This window comes from Triturus cristatus, chromosome 5_2 (assembly GCF_964204655.1).
Source record: "Triturus cristatus chromosome 5_2, aTriCri1.1, whole genome shotgun sequence".
Taxonomy (NCBI): Eukaryota; Metazoa; Chordata; class Amphibia; order Caudata; family Salamandridae; genus Triturus; species Triturus cristatus.
Genome location: NC_140588.1, coordinates 40,120,341 through 40,139,047, shown reverse-complemented (window position 1 = coordinate 40,139,047; position 18,707 = coordinate 40,120,341). Strand labels below are relative to the sequence as shown.

The 18,707-nt window shown below is 44.8% G+C and overlaps 1 protein-coding gene and 1 long non-coding RNA gene across 2 annotated transcripts in view; one reads left to right on the top strand and one right to left on the bottom strand.

Annotated features, from left to right (window-relative positions):
* Positions 1-18,707, top strand: part of SLC39A6 (solute carrier family 39 member 6) — a 304,810-nt gene that overhangs the window by 37,213 nt on the left and 248,890 nt on the right. Inside the window, exon 2 of the mRNA XM_085606811.1 lies at positions 8,178-8,361. Coding sequence (XP_085462937.1) covers positions 8,178-8,361 — 184 coding nt within the window. The remainder of the gene's footprint in view (positions 1-8,177; positions 8,362-18,707) is intronic.
* The window catches only part of LOC146822626 (uncharacterized), a 274,717-nt gene that overhangs the window by 30,534 nt on the left and 225,476 nt on the right, over positions 1-18,707 (bottom strand). The window lies entirely within an intron of this gene.

Genomic DNA, 18,707 nt, shown 5'->3' with positions numbered 1-18,707 from the left:
CTGTTTGCAAGAATAAATACCACAACAAAAGTGCATTCTAGACAATCCCTTTGATATGTCACTGTGAAAAATCTGGTTAGATATCATTTTCCATCAGTTTTGGTTTCAAAACCCTTGGAAAGCACATGTTTTTGGCTTGTCCAGTTACTCCTAAATCATCAAGATTCACAGGTAATATAATTGATGTTATTTGGTATTAACTTTGTCATTTGAGGTTTTCCACATATAATAGACAAAGCTCGAAAATGCAATAGTCCTGTACAAGGAGTGAAACTATTATTTGAGAAATACTTGTCTTGGAAGTGGAGTTTCACATATTTACATTAAATGTGTGTAGTGTGAAACATAGGGAGTAACTTTGATTTCCCGAATGTTGAACAAGTTTTGCTTTGAGTGCTGAAGTGACAACTACAACTAATTTCAGCTTGTCAGGTGAACCCGCACCCAGGGGCCACAGGGGAAAACAAATATGTACCCGCCAGAGAGGTCGTCAAAGTGATATTCTCAATTTATGTAAGTTTTTTGTTTGTCAATTTGAGAAATAAGTTAAATATTGAGCAATTTGTTTAAAAATAAAAACAACTCGATATTTATAAAATGTTCAGATTACACTTAGCTGTTTATGCCGGATTTGCACCAATACATAGTCTGAATGTGTTGACAGAAAATATAAACGCATAAAAATACAAGTTATGTAGACCCATGAGTAAAACACAATGTGGCAAATATCCAACTTATCAACATAAATGAGCATCTCTTTAAAATTCTGTTCATTTAAATAACAAACGCTCCATTAAATAAAGAAACGGAGGCAGATCTTTCACGTGCTTGGTGTTGGGGTCTAGAAAATCTTAATTCAGCAAGGGGTCATTTGTGTGGATCCTACAAGATTTTCTTATAAAACGTAACAGTTAAAATAACAAAAAATATATCGAAATTGAGTTGAAAAAAACAGCCGTTTATGTCTACATTTCCATCTGTAACTTCTTCTTACTATGACAGATTTTAGAAAGCAATACAGCGCAACGTCCGCTAGACCCTTCTGGTTGTAGGGATTTATAGGGCTTGTAGGTTCTCCAAGAACCCGAGGTGCCCAGACCCAACAACCGAGCTGCATATTACAATGTTTTTTTTCATTATATACCGACTATTCAGCAATTCGTGTGTTAACTTATAAAGACTGGAAAAAGGGTATGAAGGAAAATAATGTATTTCTGGAATGTACACTGGATACTAAGTTTAGGAGCAGTGGATGTTTGTACATTTCCGAATGTATGGTACTGGCTGGCATGTGTTCCAGAGGGCTTTTTGTAAAATGTCTTCTGTGTTACACACTTGCTTACATTTGAAAGGTACAAACGTAGAGCTATTCAATTGGTAATCACAAATGTTCTACTATTCTGTATTCTCACATGTCTCCTGATAGCAAATGGCTCCCCACCTGTGTGGCTGGCCTTGCGCCTGCGACACAAAACAACCCAAAACGTGACCTAGGAATCATCCTATTTCATTAAGAAGAATGCATGTATTTTTAATAAGGTGGATAGCTGTGGATTTTGGGCCCCAACTCACCTATAGAAACCTACCAAATGAGAACAGTTTTGAAAGATAGACACCAGGGGCAGTCCAGGGTGAGGTGACTTGTGTGACTCTCACCAGATATTTTTGCCCAGTATCCTGTGCAAAGCTGCAACTTTGCCCTAAAAAACACATTTTCCTTCCATTCCTGTGAGTAAAAGTCCTGGAATCTGCAGGCAACAACAAATTTCCTACCACCCAGCGTCCCCCCAAGTCTCCCAAGAAAAACAGTGCCTCACTTAAGTGGGTGGGTCAAGGGCCCGCGACACAGAAGGGCTCCAAAAACAATGTAGACACATCCCATTTTGCTACTGAAAAACAATGTATTTTTTGCAATGTGGATAGCTATAGATTTTGGAACACTGCTCATCCGGCAACCTAGGGAAACCTACCAAACCAGCACATTTTTTGAAAATTTGACTTGGATAGGGTGACTTGCGTGGACTACTGTTGACATGGTGTGATCCATTCCTGACGCAGGCACTGGCTCAGACAAACAAGTGGGGTATCATTTTCTATTGGGACCAGTGTTGGAATGCTGCCTCGTAGGACGTTTGTGGATCCCTACACATTCCTGTGGTTTTTGTCACATAAATGCAAGGAAAATTCATGTTTTTATTCAGTGTTTCACCTTTGCATTGGGGAATCGACACAAGTGACACCTCCCTGGGCTCCCCTTGATGTCTACTTTTCAGCAATGGCTGGATTTGATAGTTTTCCCTACATGTTTGCCGACCCCAGGACTAATTAGTACACCTACTATAGTTCTCCTTATCGCCACAATATTTTTTGGACACTTCCCTAATTAGTCCTCCTACCATAGTTCTCATTATTGCTACAATACGTTTTGGGCCCTTCCCTGTGGTGGACATTTGACCCACCCACACAAGTGAGGTAGTATTTTTATCGGGAGACATGGGGGAGCACTAGGTGGTAGGGAATTTGAGCCGTCCTGGACAATCCACAACTGTCCCTCACAGAAATGTGATTAAAAATGTTTTTGTCAATGAATCAAATTTACAAGGGCTACTGGGTAAGTAAACCACCTGGGATCCTCACAGTGTTACGTTTCCAAAAAGATGTGGGGGCAGAAGGTGTTCACTACAAAGAGTATGCACTGATTGTGGGGGGGGCAAAAAAACGACAAAACATTACTGCACACGCATCCACTAGTCAGTCACAGGCATACTGTTTATATTAGGCATCTGGCACAACAGTAAGTAAAAGGTTCATAAAGAAACCTAATTCACCAATAACTCTACGAAATAAAGTCCGCAAAAGTCATTGTGAATTATTTCAACATCAGATCAGAGAACCACTGATATACAGCTCGTGAGCTGTAAAGCCACGTCACTGAACCAACCACTTGTCCATTCATGTGCCTTTCATGCGTTAAACACACAAAACCATTCACACTGCTGGCTACGGGCCCAACACAATACAACACTTAAATTTACAAATAGTGCCATTCAAGGGCCCATCATTTACCTACACCAACAGGACTAGCACACCAATCGCACCAAGCACCCAATCATCAGACAACTGACAAACACACCTCCAGCAAGTCAATACACCTACTGGCTATCAGCCATCAATGCACTGCCAGTCTGCGCTCACCGCCAGCCAAATACCAGTTTACACCCCTGCCAGCCAATCGCCAGTCCATGCCCCCGCCTACCAAACGCTAGTCTGTGCACACCCCCAGCCAAGCGTCATTCCGTGCACACTGCCAGCCAAGTGCCAGTCCACATACACCAACATCCAAATGCTAGCCACACGCCTCGCCAGCCCAACGCCAGTCCACACTCACCGCAAGCCAAGCGCCAGTACACACACCGCCAGCCCAACGCCAGTCCACACTCACCGCAAGCCAAGCGCCAGTACACACACCGCCAGCCAAACACCAGTACAAGCAGACTGTGAACTTAACTCCAGTTCTCACACACACACACACAGAAACTTTCTCTGGTGTCTAGCTGTTTTCTGCCCTCCCTTGGGGGCAGATGGGCCTAGAAATATGTCTAATCTGCCTTGGGAGGGTGGGAGAACCGGCCAAAATATTGCCCCAATAATGGGGAGTGACCCTTTCCCAATGGGCCGCTCTGCCAACATAGTAATACCATCATCCCTGGTGTTTAGGGGTTTTCTGCCCCCCTTGGAGGCAGATGGGTCTAAAAATATGCATAATCTGTCCCCAGAACAGCAAGAACAGTATAGTTGCGCCTGTACTGAAAAATCTGTGTACATCAGCTGTGATAGTCTGACAGCCTCTTCTGAATGGCATTTTGTAAAAATATTTGTTTTGGATAGTGGGTTATTAGTAGTGGTAAATATATATCGACCACCGGCAATAAGGCCACAAACATGCTATAGGGCTCAGCATAGGTTTTAGGAAATTATTCCCATGCTCAACCCTTGGTAGTTTGGCTGTGAGCAGGCAGGCTTAATTTCAAAGATAGGTATTTAAAGCATTTAAAAACACCAATTCAGTAAATAATTAAGAAACGCACAATCAAAATCCAACTCCATTTTTTAAAAATAGGAAATATTTTTATCTTTAAATTGACACCACAATGAACAAAAATCCAATGGAGTTGAACTGGAGTTATGAAATTTTAACGTTTTGGCACTATATAGCAGAAACCTATAGTGCCTAATGGGACATCTGGTCGTGCTTGACCGGGACAAAGTCAAAGTTTCAGGCCGACCGCGATGGAGCCCTGCGCAGCTACCCCTGGGTGTAGGTCTCGGTTAAAGTTTTTACCTTCAGACTTAAACGTTTCTGGAGCTTTTCTTCCTGGGGTCCCTCGAAGCTCTCAGCCAGTCGAGATTCAGTGAAGGTTTACCGGCTTTCCTTGTGAAGAGCTCCCGGTGAAACTTATGGAAGTCAGACCTCCTGAGCTTTCCAGCAGGACGAACCTGGGATCCAGGCTAGCTCGTGTTTAAAAGTGGGTGGCTTGACTCTAGTGGTTGGTCCCGGCCACCTCTCCTACGTTTGGTACTTAGGCACTTTTACAGAGCTTTTCCTTCAGGGGTACCTTGCTGCTCTTCACCAGGCCGGATTCGGTGAGGGTTCGCCGGCTTGGGTTTCAGCTTACTCCCTGTCAAACTCTGGAGTTCGTACCTCCAAACTTTTCAGCGGGATGAACCTGGACAGCAGGCCGGCTCGCGGTTGAGGGTCGAGCCAGTCCACTTATAAATCTTTTTTCCAAAGTTGCTCCGAACTTCTGGAACTTCTTTCTGAAGTTACTTTGAGGGTCCCCAAGTGGCCAAAACTTAATTTAAGGTTCTGGAAGCTCCAAGATTGTCCTTGAAAGTTTGGAACTTCAATTCCCATAATCCACTAGAACAAATTCACTGGTAGTACCTAAGGCGGAGGATTCTTGGTGGTGATGTTCAAGGTGAGTTATGTAAACCTGTGGCTTGCAGGGAGTCCACCCATTAGCCCTTTTGAAGCAGGCCTGATCCACAGGGCTGTAGTTTCAGATTGTGCAGCAGCACAGTCAAAGTGCAGGGTCTGCTTGGTGCAAATCAAACTTCCAGCATGGCCTCTTCTTCATCCTTAAGTTTAAAGCAGCAGATCTGAGAGGCTCTGCCTTTCTCAGATACTTATTCCAAGTTCTCTGGGTCAAGCAGGAGGGCACTCCTGTCCAATAAGGTGTGGGAAAACACCTCAAGGTACGACCACATTCTCAAAATGGTGGCACTATCTTATCCCAGAGAGTACCATTTCTCCAAAATTCATTGTGACTGATTTTCCAGCAGAGAGAGAGAAGCGCTGACTAAATACATCCCCAGGATGGTTAATCTCCATAGATTCTCCCCCCCCTTGCATCTACTCATTCCTTCCTTAATCCCACCACCAGAGGTGTAAATTAAACTGGCCTCTCCTGCTTGTCTCCTCCTTCTATTGAAGAATATTGTTTACAACCTTTGCCCCAGCTCTGGCATTCCTATGTAGCAGAACCCTGCCCTCCCAGAAGGGCCTTATAACCCCTTTGGCTATTTAGCACCTCATCAAAGGAGCCTGGCTTATCCACCCAACTCTGACCAATCAGACCGCTCACTGGAAGGCTGAATTTTGACTTACAGACAAAGTCTTATAACTTCTTGTTTGTACACTTTAGGAGAAACCCAACAATACCATATTGTTGGATTTATCAATGCCAGTCTAGGAAGCCCTTCAATGGTATGTTTATGATTCTCCTGGCAGGAATTATTAGTTAATAACTTCTTGTCATGTCAGCCTACATGGCTGGAGATTTGCAATGGGAAAAATTACTTGGGCCATTTTTCCAACACCAGGGCTTTTAAAAATATATTTTATAAGGACCCTGCCTATATCTACAGGACTCCCCACCCCTAGAACACCTAAGGGAGACTTTAGGGGTGCTGAATAAGTAAACATATTTCAGATCCTCACTCCACAGTGCTTCTAGCACAAAAGTCTATTTTGGGAAGCACTTTACCACAATGATGAGTGAAATGTGCCATGTTACTTAACTCGGGGCATCTCAAGCTCCTAACAGTCCTCCTAATAAATACCTGATCCCCAAACCCTGGGACACCTAGGGGAGACCCTGAGGGAACCTAATCTGCCCAAGCATTCTAGTTTATCAGTTTGTAAGTACCTCAAACACCAAAGTCGAGTTTAGGTACAATTTGCCTTTTAAAAGCTGTCCTGCAACGTTTTTTTCCCCCCTGTGGTAGCGAGGTCTCCAGCTGATGTTTTAAGTATAAAAGGGAGGGGTGTCCACGTTAATGGTTGCTTTTATTTGGATTTTGAAGGAGATTTTTCAATGTGTATTTTTGTATATCAAGGTATATCACTCTTTCTTATAATTAAAGAAATTCGAAAACATATTTTTTTTCTCTGTGGTGTGATCTCATCGGTATGCATTTTCCTGTACTGGCTGAGACTTCTATGTATATCTTTCGCAGATGTGTGACATTCTTTTGCTGTGTGCATTTCATATCTGAGTGAGCAACGTCTGGAAACCAGATAAACCAGGAATTAGGACGTTTGAGTTGTATTTTTCATACATGAGATGCTCTTTGATATGGTCGTCTGCATTCCGTTAACGCCGGAAGAAGACCCGGTCCAGTCTGGACAGATTTGGGGGAGTTGCGCGTTGTGGCCCTGCGTTAGTTAAGGGTCCCCACCTCCGTCTGACTTACCCACTTAAGGTGAACATGTAGAGGGGCACGCGGCCCCAGGGGACACAAGAATGCAGGCTCGGTCAGGTGAAAGGTCACTGTGGACCATGGGAGCTAAGCAGGTGAAATGGTGATTAGGCTCGTGCATGGGGGGCCCTGCTAAGCCAGGCCGGGCTGAGCACCGGACCCAAGGTGCTCTAGTCTGTTCCCGGGAAAAGCAATCCAGGGATGATGTCATCTGATGCCCTGTATTATTGTATTATCTGTCATGCATTTCATATGTTGCATATTGTGTGCCATTATGTTTCGTTTTTTATGGTTGTGTTGTGATATTCTATGCTATGTCCATTATGTTAATACTAATATAGCATTAATGCTGCCTCAGTCGCTTTAAGGGTCTTGCTGCTGTGGCAGTGTCTGAAAAAGTGTAATCCGAAGGCCCTCAAACACCAGATCCGTAAGAAGAAGAAAAAATAAGATTATCACCCAAGATGGTTCACAGATTTATACTGTTTACACTGATTTATATATAGCATGTGTTTATTAACTGTGAGTTGGGGCCACAACGCAGCTACTTAAACAGCTAGAGAAGACAGTGAATTATCATGAAACACTACACCTTGTGTGATCTTATGTATCTTTATCTTCAGTTAGTGAGAACAGTCTCTGCCGAACCCACTGAGCTATCTCAGCCACTTAAACAGGTTAACAATATTAAGAAAGATATACATCCAAGTGGAGTGCCAATAGCTTGAATTTTGCAGGTTTGATTCTAATTGGGGCTGATCGTCTTTCATCCTTCAGGGGTCTATGGCATCCGCGTTATTGATCCACAGACAATATTTTCTGTCGGTAATATATGATTATTCTTAATAACTACGAAGTAATAACTCCTTTTTATATAGAAATACAGCAGTGTTGCTGTCTCCGAACGCCGCAAATAACAGTTGCATAGCCAATAGGTATCGCCTTTGGGACCTTATAAGTATTTAGTTATGCAGCACAATATCCTTGGTGCAACAACATCAACTGTTGCATGGCTAAACCCTTATAAGGTCCCAAAGGCGAGACCTATTGGCTATGCCAATGCTTGTTTATGTTTACTTTCAGCCATGGCAGCTGTGCTGCCCTACAACCTGGCTAGAAAAATATATTGACAAAGACAATAGATCTCACATTGTCGAGACCTATTAGCTTTGCCAATGCTTGTTTTAAGTTAATTTGGCATGCTTTACAAATATATACGTTGTTGCACCGTTTTATTATAGTAACAATATCAAAAGCTTGATGTATGTGCACGTTTCACTTCATCTGGATGCCTGCTTGATCATGGTAATGTTTCTTCTTGTTTTGTAACTTTATAAAATATTCACTTGTATTGCGTTGTTTTCCTATAATGTGTGCACTTCAGGAATAATTGTGTTCTGCTTTATTTTCTGCAGTGTTTAAATGCATCAAGACTGTTGCTGTCTCACGGGATCAGTACCAAGATACACTTGACTGCAGCACAGTTCAGCTATATTTGCCCAGCTATTATTAATCAGATGGACAGTAAATCTTGCTTAGTGCATGCAGCAGAAGAAAAGCTGTCCGAAGCCTCACCAAGCAAATATTCTGTCCAGATAGGTACGGTATTTTATTTGTTGCCTTCGATTTTGAAACTTGTTTTTCTTCTCTCCGCAAATTGTTTTTGAAATCTAGTTACTTTAGAAATGCATGACCAATACTTCTTGGATATGCAGGTAATCCTTTCATTCCATGTGTACTAAGGGAACCCGCACCAACCATGCAGACTTCGATGATCTCCTGATGTCTTAAAGAACATTCTACAAACCACGTATAAACTTTGTGTGAAACACATTCTGTAATAGATAGAAGTACCTACCTCAATATGGCCCGGGGATGAGGCACCCCAAACACAATTGCGTAAAATAAAACAAAACAGAAAAATTTGCAATACATAGTCCTAGTAATTGTTTTGGTTTCCTTTCACACCCTTTACTAGTCGCCTCTTCATTTTTGTGTTAATTTCTCCTCCACCTTTCTCTCTTTACGGGCCACAACCCTCCCAGTATTATCCTTTGTGTACCAGACCTACCCACTACATAGACTTCACCTTCCCATCCTTGGATCTGATAGCGTTGTAAAATTTCTTCTGTTGAAAGGATGTTGAAAATGCACATTATCTCTTGGTCACTGACATTGAAATTCTAAAGTGCAACCCGTCTCCTACCACATCCTCGAATATTTAGCTGTTCCAGCAATGCCCATCCCTTCTCTCACTTGAAGCAATTCTGCTCTGCAACTCATTGTCCCTTGCAACTTGCCTGGCTCTTTCCCATGCACCCTGAGCATAGATTAATTAAAAAACAAGTGTTTATTACATTTTCAATAGAAAAACCGATATCAAAGAAATCTAGCAGAAAAGGTAATAACACATAAAGAAGCCAAGAAAAACATCAAACAAACCCAGCAGGTGGGTGCTAGTATGATGCCAGTAAAACATGTATGACCCCTTCTAGCAGGTATCCGAGAACAGGCAATGGCAATCATATGTTCAGTGCCAAACAAGGATCCACTAATTTCATCCAGGGTCAAGGAACAGTAGTGCCAGCCTGGGCTAGAGGCACATGGTCCCCATTGCCCCCTTCCACTCCTCTCATTCGAAAGCATGACTTATATGTTTCACATGCAGATAGACCCTACGCCACCTAACGATGTTACTTGAGGGCAGCAGGTAATCCGATCTCAGTGGAAATAGGAGGGGATAGCGCGGGTTGCATGGGAGATGAAGGGGTATTAGATAATGACAGCCCAGTGTCTCTGATTCTCCCTTGATTGTTCAAACTGGGCAAGTAGCCAGTATTGCATCCCATGCAGGTAGTAAGGTGAACTCTCCGCAACCCTCTAGCTTCCTCCCTTCACAATGCTTTCCTCTCACCTCCTTTTCTGCCTAGTTACTGTGGTAATGTGTTTCTCTATGCTTCTGTAATGGAATGCAATGAGCTCATGGAGCTAGTGTTCTGACTGTAGCTTCTCGGTTCTAAACAAGTCAGTTGCTCCTGAGCCCCATCTTAGATGGATGTCAACCTGAAATAAACTACATGCTTCCAGTAACCCTCGCATGTTTCATCATTACAAGATTGGCGACGAGGATGGGATTGTTGTATCCAAAGAAGAACAAGAAGGGGCCAATCGTCGAAGCGGTTTAATTTTCATTTTTTTTTAAGTGGAGTATCAAATGGGACATCGTGAACTGTTCAAACCAATGCAGCTAGATCTGGTTCCCAAAACTTTGCACAGAGGAAATTATTTTGTTTTAAGTGCGGGTCACCTAATCATGTTTCTTCCTTTAGGTACTGTCCAGCGCTTGGTCAACAGTGTAAGAAATGCAATAGATGGGGACATTTTTCAAAAGTGTGTAGAGGTGGTAGATTCAGTAATCCTGTTCGCTCTGTGTTAACTGAAGATAAGATGTGGAAAATGAAAATGCTGGTACCAATGTTGAATTAATGTTGGGGGTTAGGTGTGTGAAAGAAATTAATTTCTCTTCTGTGGTTGACCCTGAAGTGGAGATTTGGATTAATGGAGTGTCCATCAAACTCCTGGTAGACACTGGTGCCCGCATTACCATCATTGATTACAAGAAGTACATTTTTTCTTGGAGTAGTCTTTCTTTGCTTCCTCCTGATGTCTCTACAGTGGCATTCGAGGGCAGCAAAGTGGATTTACTGGGGTATTTTGTAGCCAGTATCAAGTTTCTTGATTCACACACCAAGGGCAAAGTTTATGTTGCTCGCAAGGGCATTAATGTCCTGGGGTTAATTCATCAAGCAGAGTTGAAGTTGGTTATTAGATCTGGTTAACTAATCCAGTTACTGTTGAGAGACTTCTCTCCAGCTGTGGCTGTTGTTCTGTGAATTTGTCTGGTGACAGTAAGGCACAATTTAGCTCAGATTTGACTTGGGAAAAGAAATTCGAAAAGGTTTTTCAAGACAAATTCGGGACAATTTCAGATTTTGTTTTTACAATAAAAGTCAAACGTCAAGTTGTCCCAGTTAAACATAAGTTACGTAATATACCTCTAAGTGTCAGGAAAGAACTTTCCGATATGCTCTGGCTTCTGTGTGAACAAGGTATTATTGAACAGGTGGAGGGTACCCTTTGGTTGTCTCCCATAGTTCTCGCGAAGAAAAAAAATGGAGAACTTGGGATGTGTGTGGATTTGAGGTGTGTCAACGAGGCGATTTGGGTGGATAACTTTCCCCTGCCGAGGATTGAGGACCTCATTACCAAAATTGGTCACTCCTTGTTGGTTTACAAAGCTTGACCTTCGGTCAGCTTATCATCAAGTGGTATTAGATGAATCCTCTCGCCATCTGACTGCTTTTGTTACACCAGAAGGAACTTTTCAGTTTTGCAGGATGCCCTTTGGCATCGCTTCTGCGGCAGCAGTCTTTCAAAGATTGATGTCGAGCATGTTTGATCACCTATCTCAAGAAGTGGTCTTTCAAGACGACATTTTGGTGTTTACAGAAAGTGAAAGTGAGCATGACACAGTTGTGGGAAATGTTCTGAGTATATTGGAAGCAAGAGGTGCCACCCTAAGGAAGGACAAGTGTATTTTCAAAACCAGGGAAATAAAGTATCTGGGTCATGTCTTTTCATCTGAGGGTATCAAACCTAAACCTTGCCTTGTTAAAAGCATTGTGGATGCTCCTGCTCCAAAGAACAAAGACCAATTGTTGTCTTTCTTGGGTCTTTGTGAGTTTTACGCTAAGTTTAAAATTTATTTTGCAAATTTAACAGAAGCATTCAGACCTTTGCTTAAGAAAAATGCAGATTATAATTGGTCTGATGCTTGCGAGCAAACTTTTAAGGTTATAAAAGAGAATCATCAATGCCCCAGCCCTGCAATCTTTTTCAGAGAAAAGGGATACTGTAGATGCGTGTGAATATGGTTTGGGAGCTGTACTTACTCAAATGGAAAATGGACGTGAGTTCAGTATTGGTTTTGCTTCACGCACCTTAAGGGATGCTGATTGTAAATACTCTGTGATAGAAAAAGAGTTGCTTGCATGTGTGTGGAGTGTGGAGAAATTCAAGGCTTACGTTTGGGGTAGACATTTCACGCTGAAAACTGACCATTGCCCTTTAGTTAATATTCTTTCAGGTAAGAAGATCAAACGCACCACAGCCAGGATTTCAAGACTTGCTGCTAAGCTGTTAGAATTTTCTTTTACAGTAGAATACATTCCGGGGGGGAAAAAACTCCCGAGCGGATTGTCTTTCTCGTCTCCCCATTGATGAATGTGACAGTCTTGATTGGGAAGAAGAAATTGAAGAATGTTTTATTGCATACATAGGAGACGCAAGCTTTTCAGAAAGCGAGTGGACTTCTGCACTGCACTCAGATTGCACGTTAAGTGAAGTAGCCACATTTGTGCAGTCTAGTTGGCCAAAAGAATCTTTATTATCTAAAGAGGTACAACCTTTTTGGAAGGTTGCAGATGAATTGTCTTTGGAAGGTAACTTGCTAGTTCGTGGAGAGAAGTTAGTAGTGCCTTCTTCTCTTTGTCAACAAGTGATAACATTGGCTCACAGTGGGCATTTGGGTTCTACTCTCACTAAGAGGAAGGTCAGGGAGAGGTTTTGGTGGCCTCGTATGGACTCACAGATTGAAGATTTTGTATTGAGTTGTACTAAATGCAAGTCTAGTGATAAGGTGTTGATAACAGAACATGAAGTTGAGTCAATAAGTCTGTGTCCAAAGAGAGTGTGGCAACGTATTAGTGTTGACTTTCTAGGTCCATACCAGATTTTGCCTCACAATTTGAGATATTTTGTTGTAATGGTAGACCACCTTTCCAGGTGGGTCGAAGTCGAACCGGTATCAGAACAGTCTACAAGGAAAGTCCTTGACTGTTTTTTGAAAGTGTTTTCTAGAGAGGGTTTTCCAGCAGAACTGTTGACTGATAATGGGGTTCAATTTGTTTCCTCTGAAATGTCTTCTTTTCTAGAGAAGTGTAAGATTAAACATTTGAGAACACCTCTCTATCATCCCCAGAGTAATGGGAAAGTAGAGCGCTTTAATAGGGTGTTGGTGGAGTGCATTCAAGCTTCCATTAAGAGCAACATGGATGTGGCTCAGGCGATCCATGAACTGATGTGGTCCCACCGCACTACCCCGCATTCTGTCACTGGAAGATCTCCTTTCGAACTCATGAGAGGTAGAGAGGCTGCTACGGAATTGTGTCCGTTTTGGATTCTTAAGAAGTTGCCAAAACCAGGGAATCTTGGTATTTGGTGTGAGACTGCTGAATATAATTCAAATGTGTTCAGCTCAAGGAAATTGGAAAATAAAAAGAATTCGGGGTTGAAACCTTGCAAGCTAAAAGTAGGGGATTGGGTTCGCGTCAGGAATCCTGTTTTGGTTGGGAAGGGGTTCTACAAGTTCAGAGATCCTGTCCAAGTTTGTGAAATAAGGAAGAATGCTGTGAAGCTTTCTGATGGCAACTGGTGGGGCGTTTCTCGTGTTGCATTAATACCAAGCGATGTTTCCGTCCCAAGGGCAGTTGCGCAATTACCAAGAGACGAGTCGGTCCCACGTAGGAGTGACCGTATACACAGGAGGCCCATGAGATTCAATGATTTTGTTTCCCGTTAAAGTTTTAAAGGGGAGGGAATGGTGGTAAATGTATTATTCTTAAGAGGTGTCTGTATTGATTTATATGTATTGTTAATTTAGATTTGTAGGTATTTAGAAATGTATAGGTGGGGTATAGTTGTTTAACTGTTTTTAATTTGCTTGTTTTGTTTATGTTAAAAAGGGGGATGTGTGGTAATGTGTTTCTCTATGCTTCTGTAATGGAATGCAATGAGCTCATGGAGCTAGTGTTCTGACTGTAGCTTCTCGGTTCTAAACAAGTCAGTTGCTCCTGAGCCCCTTCTTAGATGGATGTCAACCTGAAATAAACTACATGCTTCCAGTAACCCTCGCATGTTTCATCATTACAGTTACTCAATTTTCTACCCCACAGCCCAGGTCGGGGCCAGAGAAGGACTTCAACACATCGTCAGTTGCCTCCAGGTCTGTATCTGAGCTAAATCTGCCGACCGATTAGTTGCCTTCCGGGTCGTGCATCGTACATGCAGGCCCAGAATTGCGGGGAGCCGTCAAATTGGCTATCAGTGGCCCTCTGTAGCACCTGTATTACAGAGGCCCACTACGGGATCGGACCGGACCATACCATATGGAAAAATCCGGTCCCTGGCGCACAACAATGAGGGCAGGCCACCGACACTCCAGGGAACATAGCATTTAATCGCGGTGATGTAAGGTATGCCCGGTGGTGGTAAAAAAAAAAATGGGTTGAGTTCAAACCTCTCTTAGCATAGCTTCATGTTTGAATTCCTGCTCCTCAATACCTTAAACATGTGGAGGGACAGGAAAGCAAGATTTAGAAAATTTGTTTGCTCTGGCGATTGCCTTTTTATACGACTTCATAGTTCTATTTATTGGGTTGATAAGACCTTTGGGCCAATAGCCACATGCAACAATAAACTGATGATCTTGAAGGCTTCAGTTTTTTTTTGTTGAGCGAGTTACAGGTGCATTCTTCATCTCAAGCCTCCAGTCTTTCTCACACATCATTTATCCTCCGGATCCTTTTAGATTTTTACGTCAACCAGGAGGATTTACTTCCTTTGTTACATCTATTTTGTTACATCTATCCCTTCAAATTTGGGATGATTAGAGGACTCAATGCATTAGATGTTGCCTAAAATGTTATCTTGTGTGTAGTATTGAGTCTCGCAACAGGTGGTTTATGACCCATAGTGTCCCCTTTAAAGTTAGCTTCGCTGTTCTTCTGCATTTTAGATGCACAGTGTTCCTGGTCTCCTTCTTCGCGCGGACCTCTGTACACACATCGGTGTCCTATCCCTTTGGATGTCTTCAGCACCTCAGAAACATAAGATGTGTATTTTCTTTTTGCCTTGCACAGTGGATAGCAGTTACTAAGCTAGTGCACAGTTTGGTTGTTCACTTCTGAACAACCTGTTTTGCTCAGCAGGGATTATAAAAGTTTTCTACCCATAATAAATGTTTGGTTTCTGTATTCCTAGGAGTCTGGCAAAAGGTTGGCATAGTACACTCTATATTGACTCTTGTACTGGTAACCATAAACGTGGCTTATTTTAAGATGTTCTTGACCACCATCCTGCCACTGTTCACAACGTACGAATACACAGCTAGAAAGGATTGAGCTGGCAGGAACTAGTAGGTGATTGTGTGCAAGAGGCCCAACCCTGTGCTGTGCATGTACCTGTTGCCCAGTACTTCTCGCCTGCTTTTGAAACTGTGTTCTGATATCTCACTTACAGCTTGGGGTATGCTGAGGGCCTGAGGCAAATGAGGACTTCAAGAATACTCGTACAAGAGTCACTAAGGTGTGGCTTGTGCATGCTGCTTTGAGCCAGAGTATGAAGCAGCTTGAGAATGCAGACAATCCAGATTCAATTTTTGTTTCCAAGTGCTAAGGTTTTAGGCATGCAGGTTAAAAGAACGTTTGATTATTTCAAGCTGCCTACCATGTCTCATTAACCCAGCTTGCTGTGTTTTCCTGAGAATCATACTGCAACATGTGATTCAAATGCTTGATTCAGCATAAGACGTTGTACATAAAACTTCTGATGATGGAGGCAATCTTGGTGGCATCCAAACACTTCTGTTCTCCAAAGACTAGTAGTCCATACCTATTCTGATGAAATAACCTCCCACTGGCTCTTATGCTGGAGATTTCAGTGTAGACATATCGTACTGCATGCCCATATTGTTATGCAAACACAAGGAGATGATGGATGGAGTTCTTAAACTATTCAGACACTCGCCCCCAGTCACAGATCTGGGTAGAAACCATCATTATTCTTTCGCTCACTTTGCCACCTCAGTTCGGACCCAGCTATATGCAAATCAGTCTTGACCCTGTGCCTCATGGGAACAGTCCAGCCTGAACTGCCAAGCCAGGTCTTCCCTGAACCGGAAACTAGCATCTTGGGACCAGTTTCTGGGTAACACACTTCATCAGCCAGGCTAGCTTGAATCCAGTGGCAAAGTGAGCAAGGGAACCACGTCTGGGTACACCCTGCCAACTTAGGGCGGACAAAGCAAACACAAGGCGATGATGGATGGAGGGGGGCATGGTCAGCAGCCAAAGATGGCAGACGCGTGACCGAAGAGCTCCGCACCAGCCTATATTTTATCCGGCAACAATTGATAGCGCAGCCCCACTTATGTCGCTGAAAAGTGGGGTGCATGGTGCCGGGAACCGGACTGGCGGTCCCTGCTGTGGTGTTGGAACAGCGGCCCTGTCTGTCGGCAAGGTGAGGCCGGCCCAATCTGAACCCCGGGTCTGGTGGTCTCATTGCTGTGGTGCGGCCGGGACAACCAGAGCCGGCCTGCCTCTGAGATTGTGCGGCTGGGAAGCCCACCCCTGAAACGGTGAAGCCTCTGGAGCGGAAGCCTTGGGAGCAGCCCCTGCATGGGCGAGAACTGTTGTGCCCTGAGCTACATCGAGGCGCTGGGCTCTAGCAGATCCTGAGCGGCAGAAGCGCCGCATGACGCTACAGAGGTGAAGGGCGGTCGAGTCGGAGCTTGAGGGCCTTACCTACAATGTGTATCTGAGCCCTGCTGACACCCTAGTGGACTGCGGAGCCGCGGATTTGAGGACCCCAGCGGGCGGGGTGAGGGACAGCGGAGCCAGGGTGCTGTCCTAGGACGGCGCAAAAGCAGCGTGCTTCGGGCCTGCCTGGCGTGACCCCGGCACCGGGAGGGACGCAACACCTCAGAGTTGAAGAGGGCCAGCGGGCGCAGAGTTCAATAAAGAGCGGTGGTGAGTGGGGCTGCGACCAGGCTGGTACACCCGATTGAGGTGCGACTGAGACCTGCACACGTGCAGTGAAGAGCCGGGATTGCACAGGAGCCCGGGTCAGACACAAGGGCTGGCTGCCCTTAGGCAGCGGCAGCGTACCAGGGGCAAGTGAATGCTGGTTGGGGGCCCTGAGATCCAGCCGGGGCAAAATTGTGGCCACGCTTGGCTGGCAGGAAGGTACTACACCCCGGAACGACTAGAACTGGAAGTGTGGCTGTAGTGAGGTGCGGATCGTGGCACGGCAGGTGAGACCTGAGTGGAAAAGTGCTGCACAAAGGCCGGATCCCCCTCCTGTTCAAGGCGGCAATAAGGGGTAACCCATGGGCGGAAGCAGATGGGGGACACCCTAGACCGCGAGAAAGGCCAACGGGAACAAGCGTGGGATAGTTACGGCAAAGGTTCAAACGTTGGAAAGGCAGGCGGAAGACGGAGTAGGCCGCAGCCGCCGCAATAATATACGGATCTTTGACCTGCCGGAGGGAATTGAAAAAGGCAATATGGTGGCATACCTGGAGCCGTGGCTCAAAGATGTGGTGGCCCCAGGAGCGCTGACGCAGTTCTTTACGCTGGAAAGGGCACACTGTGTGCCGGCTTGCCCGCTAGCATCAGGCCGCCCCCGAGACCCGTGGTGGCCAGGTTGCTGCATTATAGAGGCAGAGACATTATCTTACAGAAAGCTCGCACAGATGGCCCCTTTGTGATAAATAACGCTAAAGTCTCCATGTTTCCGGATTACACGCTGGAGGTCCAACGAAAACGGGCCTCATATATTGAAGTTAAGAAAGCGCTTGGGAGGAGGGCATCCAGTGCTCTCTCATGTTTCCGGCCAAGCTCTGCATTGTGGTAGATGGTAAGACCCATTTTTGTGACGACCCCCAAAGAGTCTGGGACTGGATTGAGGATTACCGCACGGAGAGATCGGGGCAGGCGCCGAAGCCCGGGCAGACGGCGAGAGACCGGGGCCCCAGGAAGCGCACCCGAAGACGGTCGGAGCGCATAGGGGCGAAGAAACCGAACTCCTCACAGACTGAGTTGGAGAGGGTTGCGGCGCTGCAGGCAGTGGCGGAGATTGCACGGACAAGCAGTTCCCCATCAGAAGAGGAATAGAGATCCACGAAGAGAACTGGGGGCTCGGATTCAGACTCCTCGGACTGGAACAGCCTGGAGCTTCCGGAGGTAACCCTGCATACTGCAGACGACTTTATATGATTGGAGCTGGCCAGTCTCGACTGTTGTGAGATTGGGCTGGCGCAGGAGGCTCTGCAATGGGCCACAAACTGTTTTTGATCTTCTACCGCTCACGATAGTGCAAGTAAGCTTGTGAAGCTGCGACCCCCCCCCCCCCTTTGGAAGCCCGCACTGTGGTTTGGGCAGATTGCTGTTGCTAGGATGCCCTGGGGCTGGGGAGTTGTTTTAAGTTTGGGATTGTAATGGTTAAACAACTGGGTTGCTCATGCGTGCGGGGATGTTTCATCACGGACTATTGATGTGGGGGGGGGCTCTTGGGAGGGGTGGGGAGCTATACATACAGAAAGGCAATGGCACAACAGGACGTGAAGTTAATTACGTGGAACATTAGAGGGATGGGATCCATGTCTAAACGTTATAACATTTATTATTATTTGAAACGCTGTGGAGTGCAAATTGCTTTTTTACAAGAGGCACATTTGATTTAGGGGGAGGTGGAGAGGCTGAGGAGACGTTGGATGGGGCAAGTTTTAGCTAGTGGGTACTCGGCATATGCCCGTGGGGTACTGATATGAATATGGTCGGGGGTTCCCTTTGAAGCAGGACGTACGTTAATGGATATAGACGTACGGTATGTGTTGGCGGCGGGGCGATTGTTAGGTCAATAGATGATGCTCTGCTGCTGCGATACCCCTAATCATGGTTCAGTTAGCATACTAAACTCCCCCTCTGCACATATAGCGAATATAGCAGCGGGACAGATGGTGGTGGGGGGTGACTTTAACTGCGTGGCGGATGTGCAGTTGGACCGATCCCATCCCCCTCTGGCAGGAGCACAAGCACATAGGACCG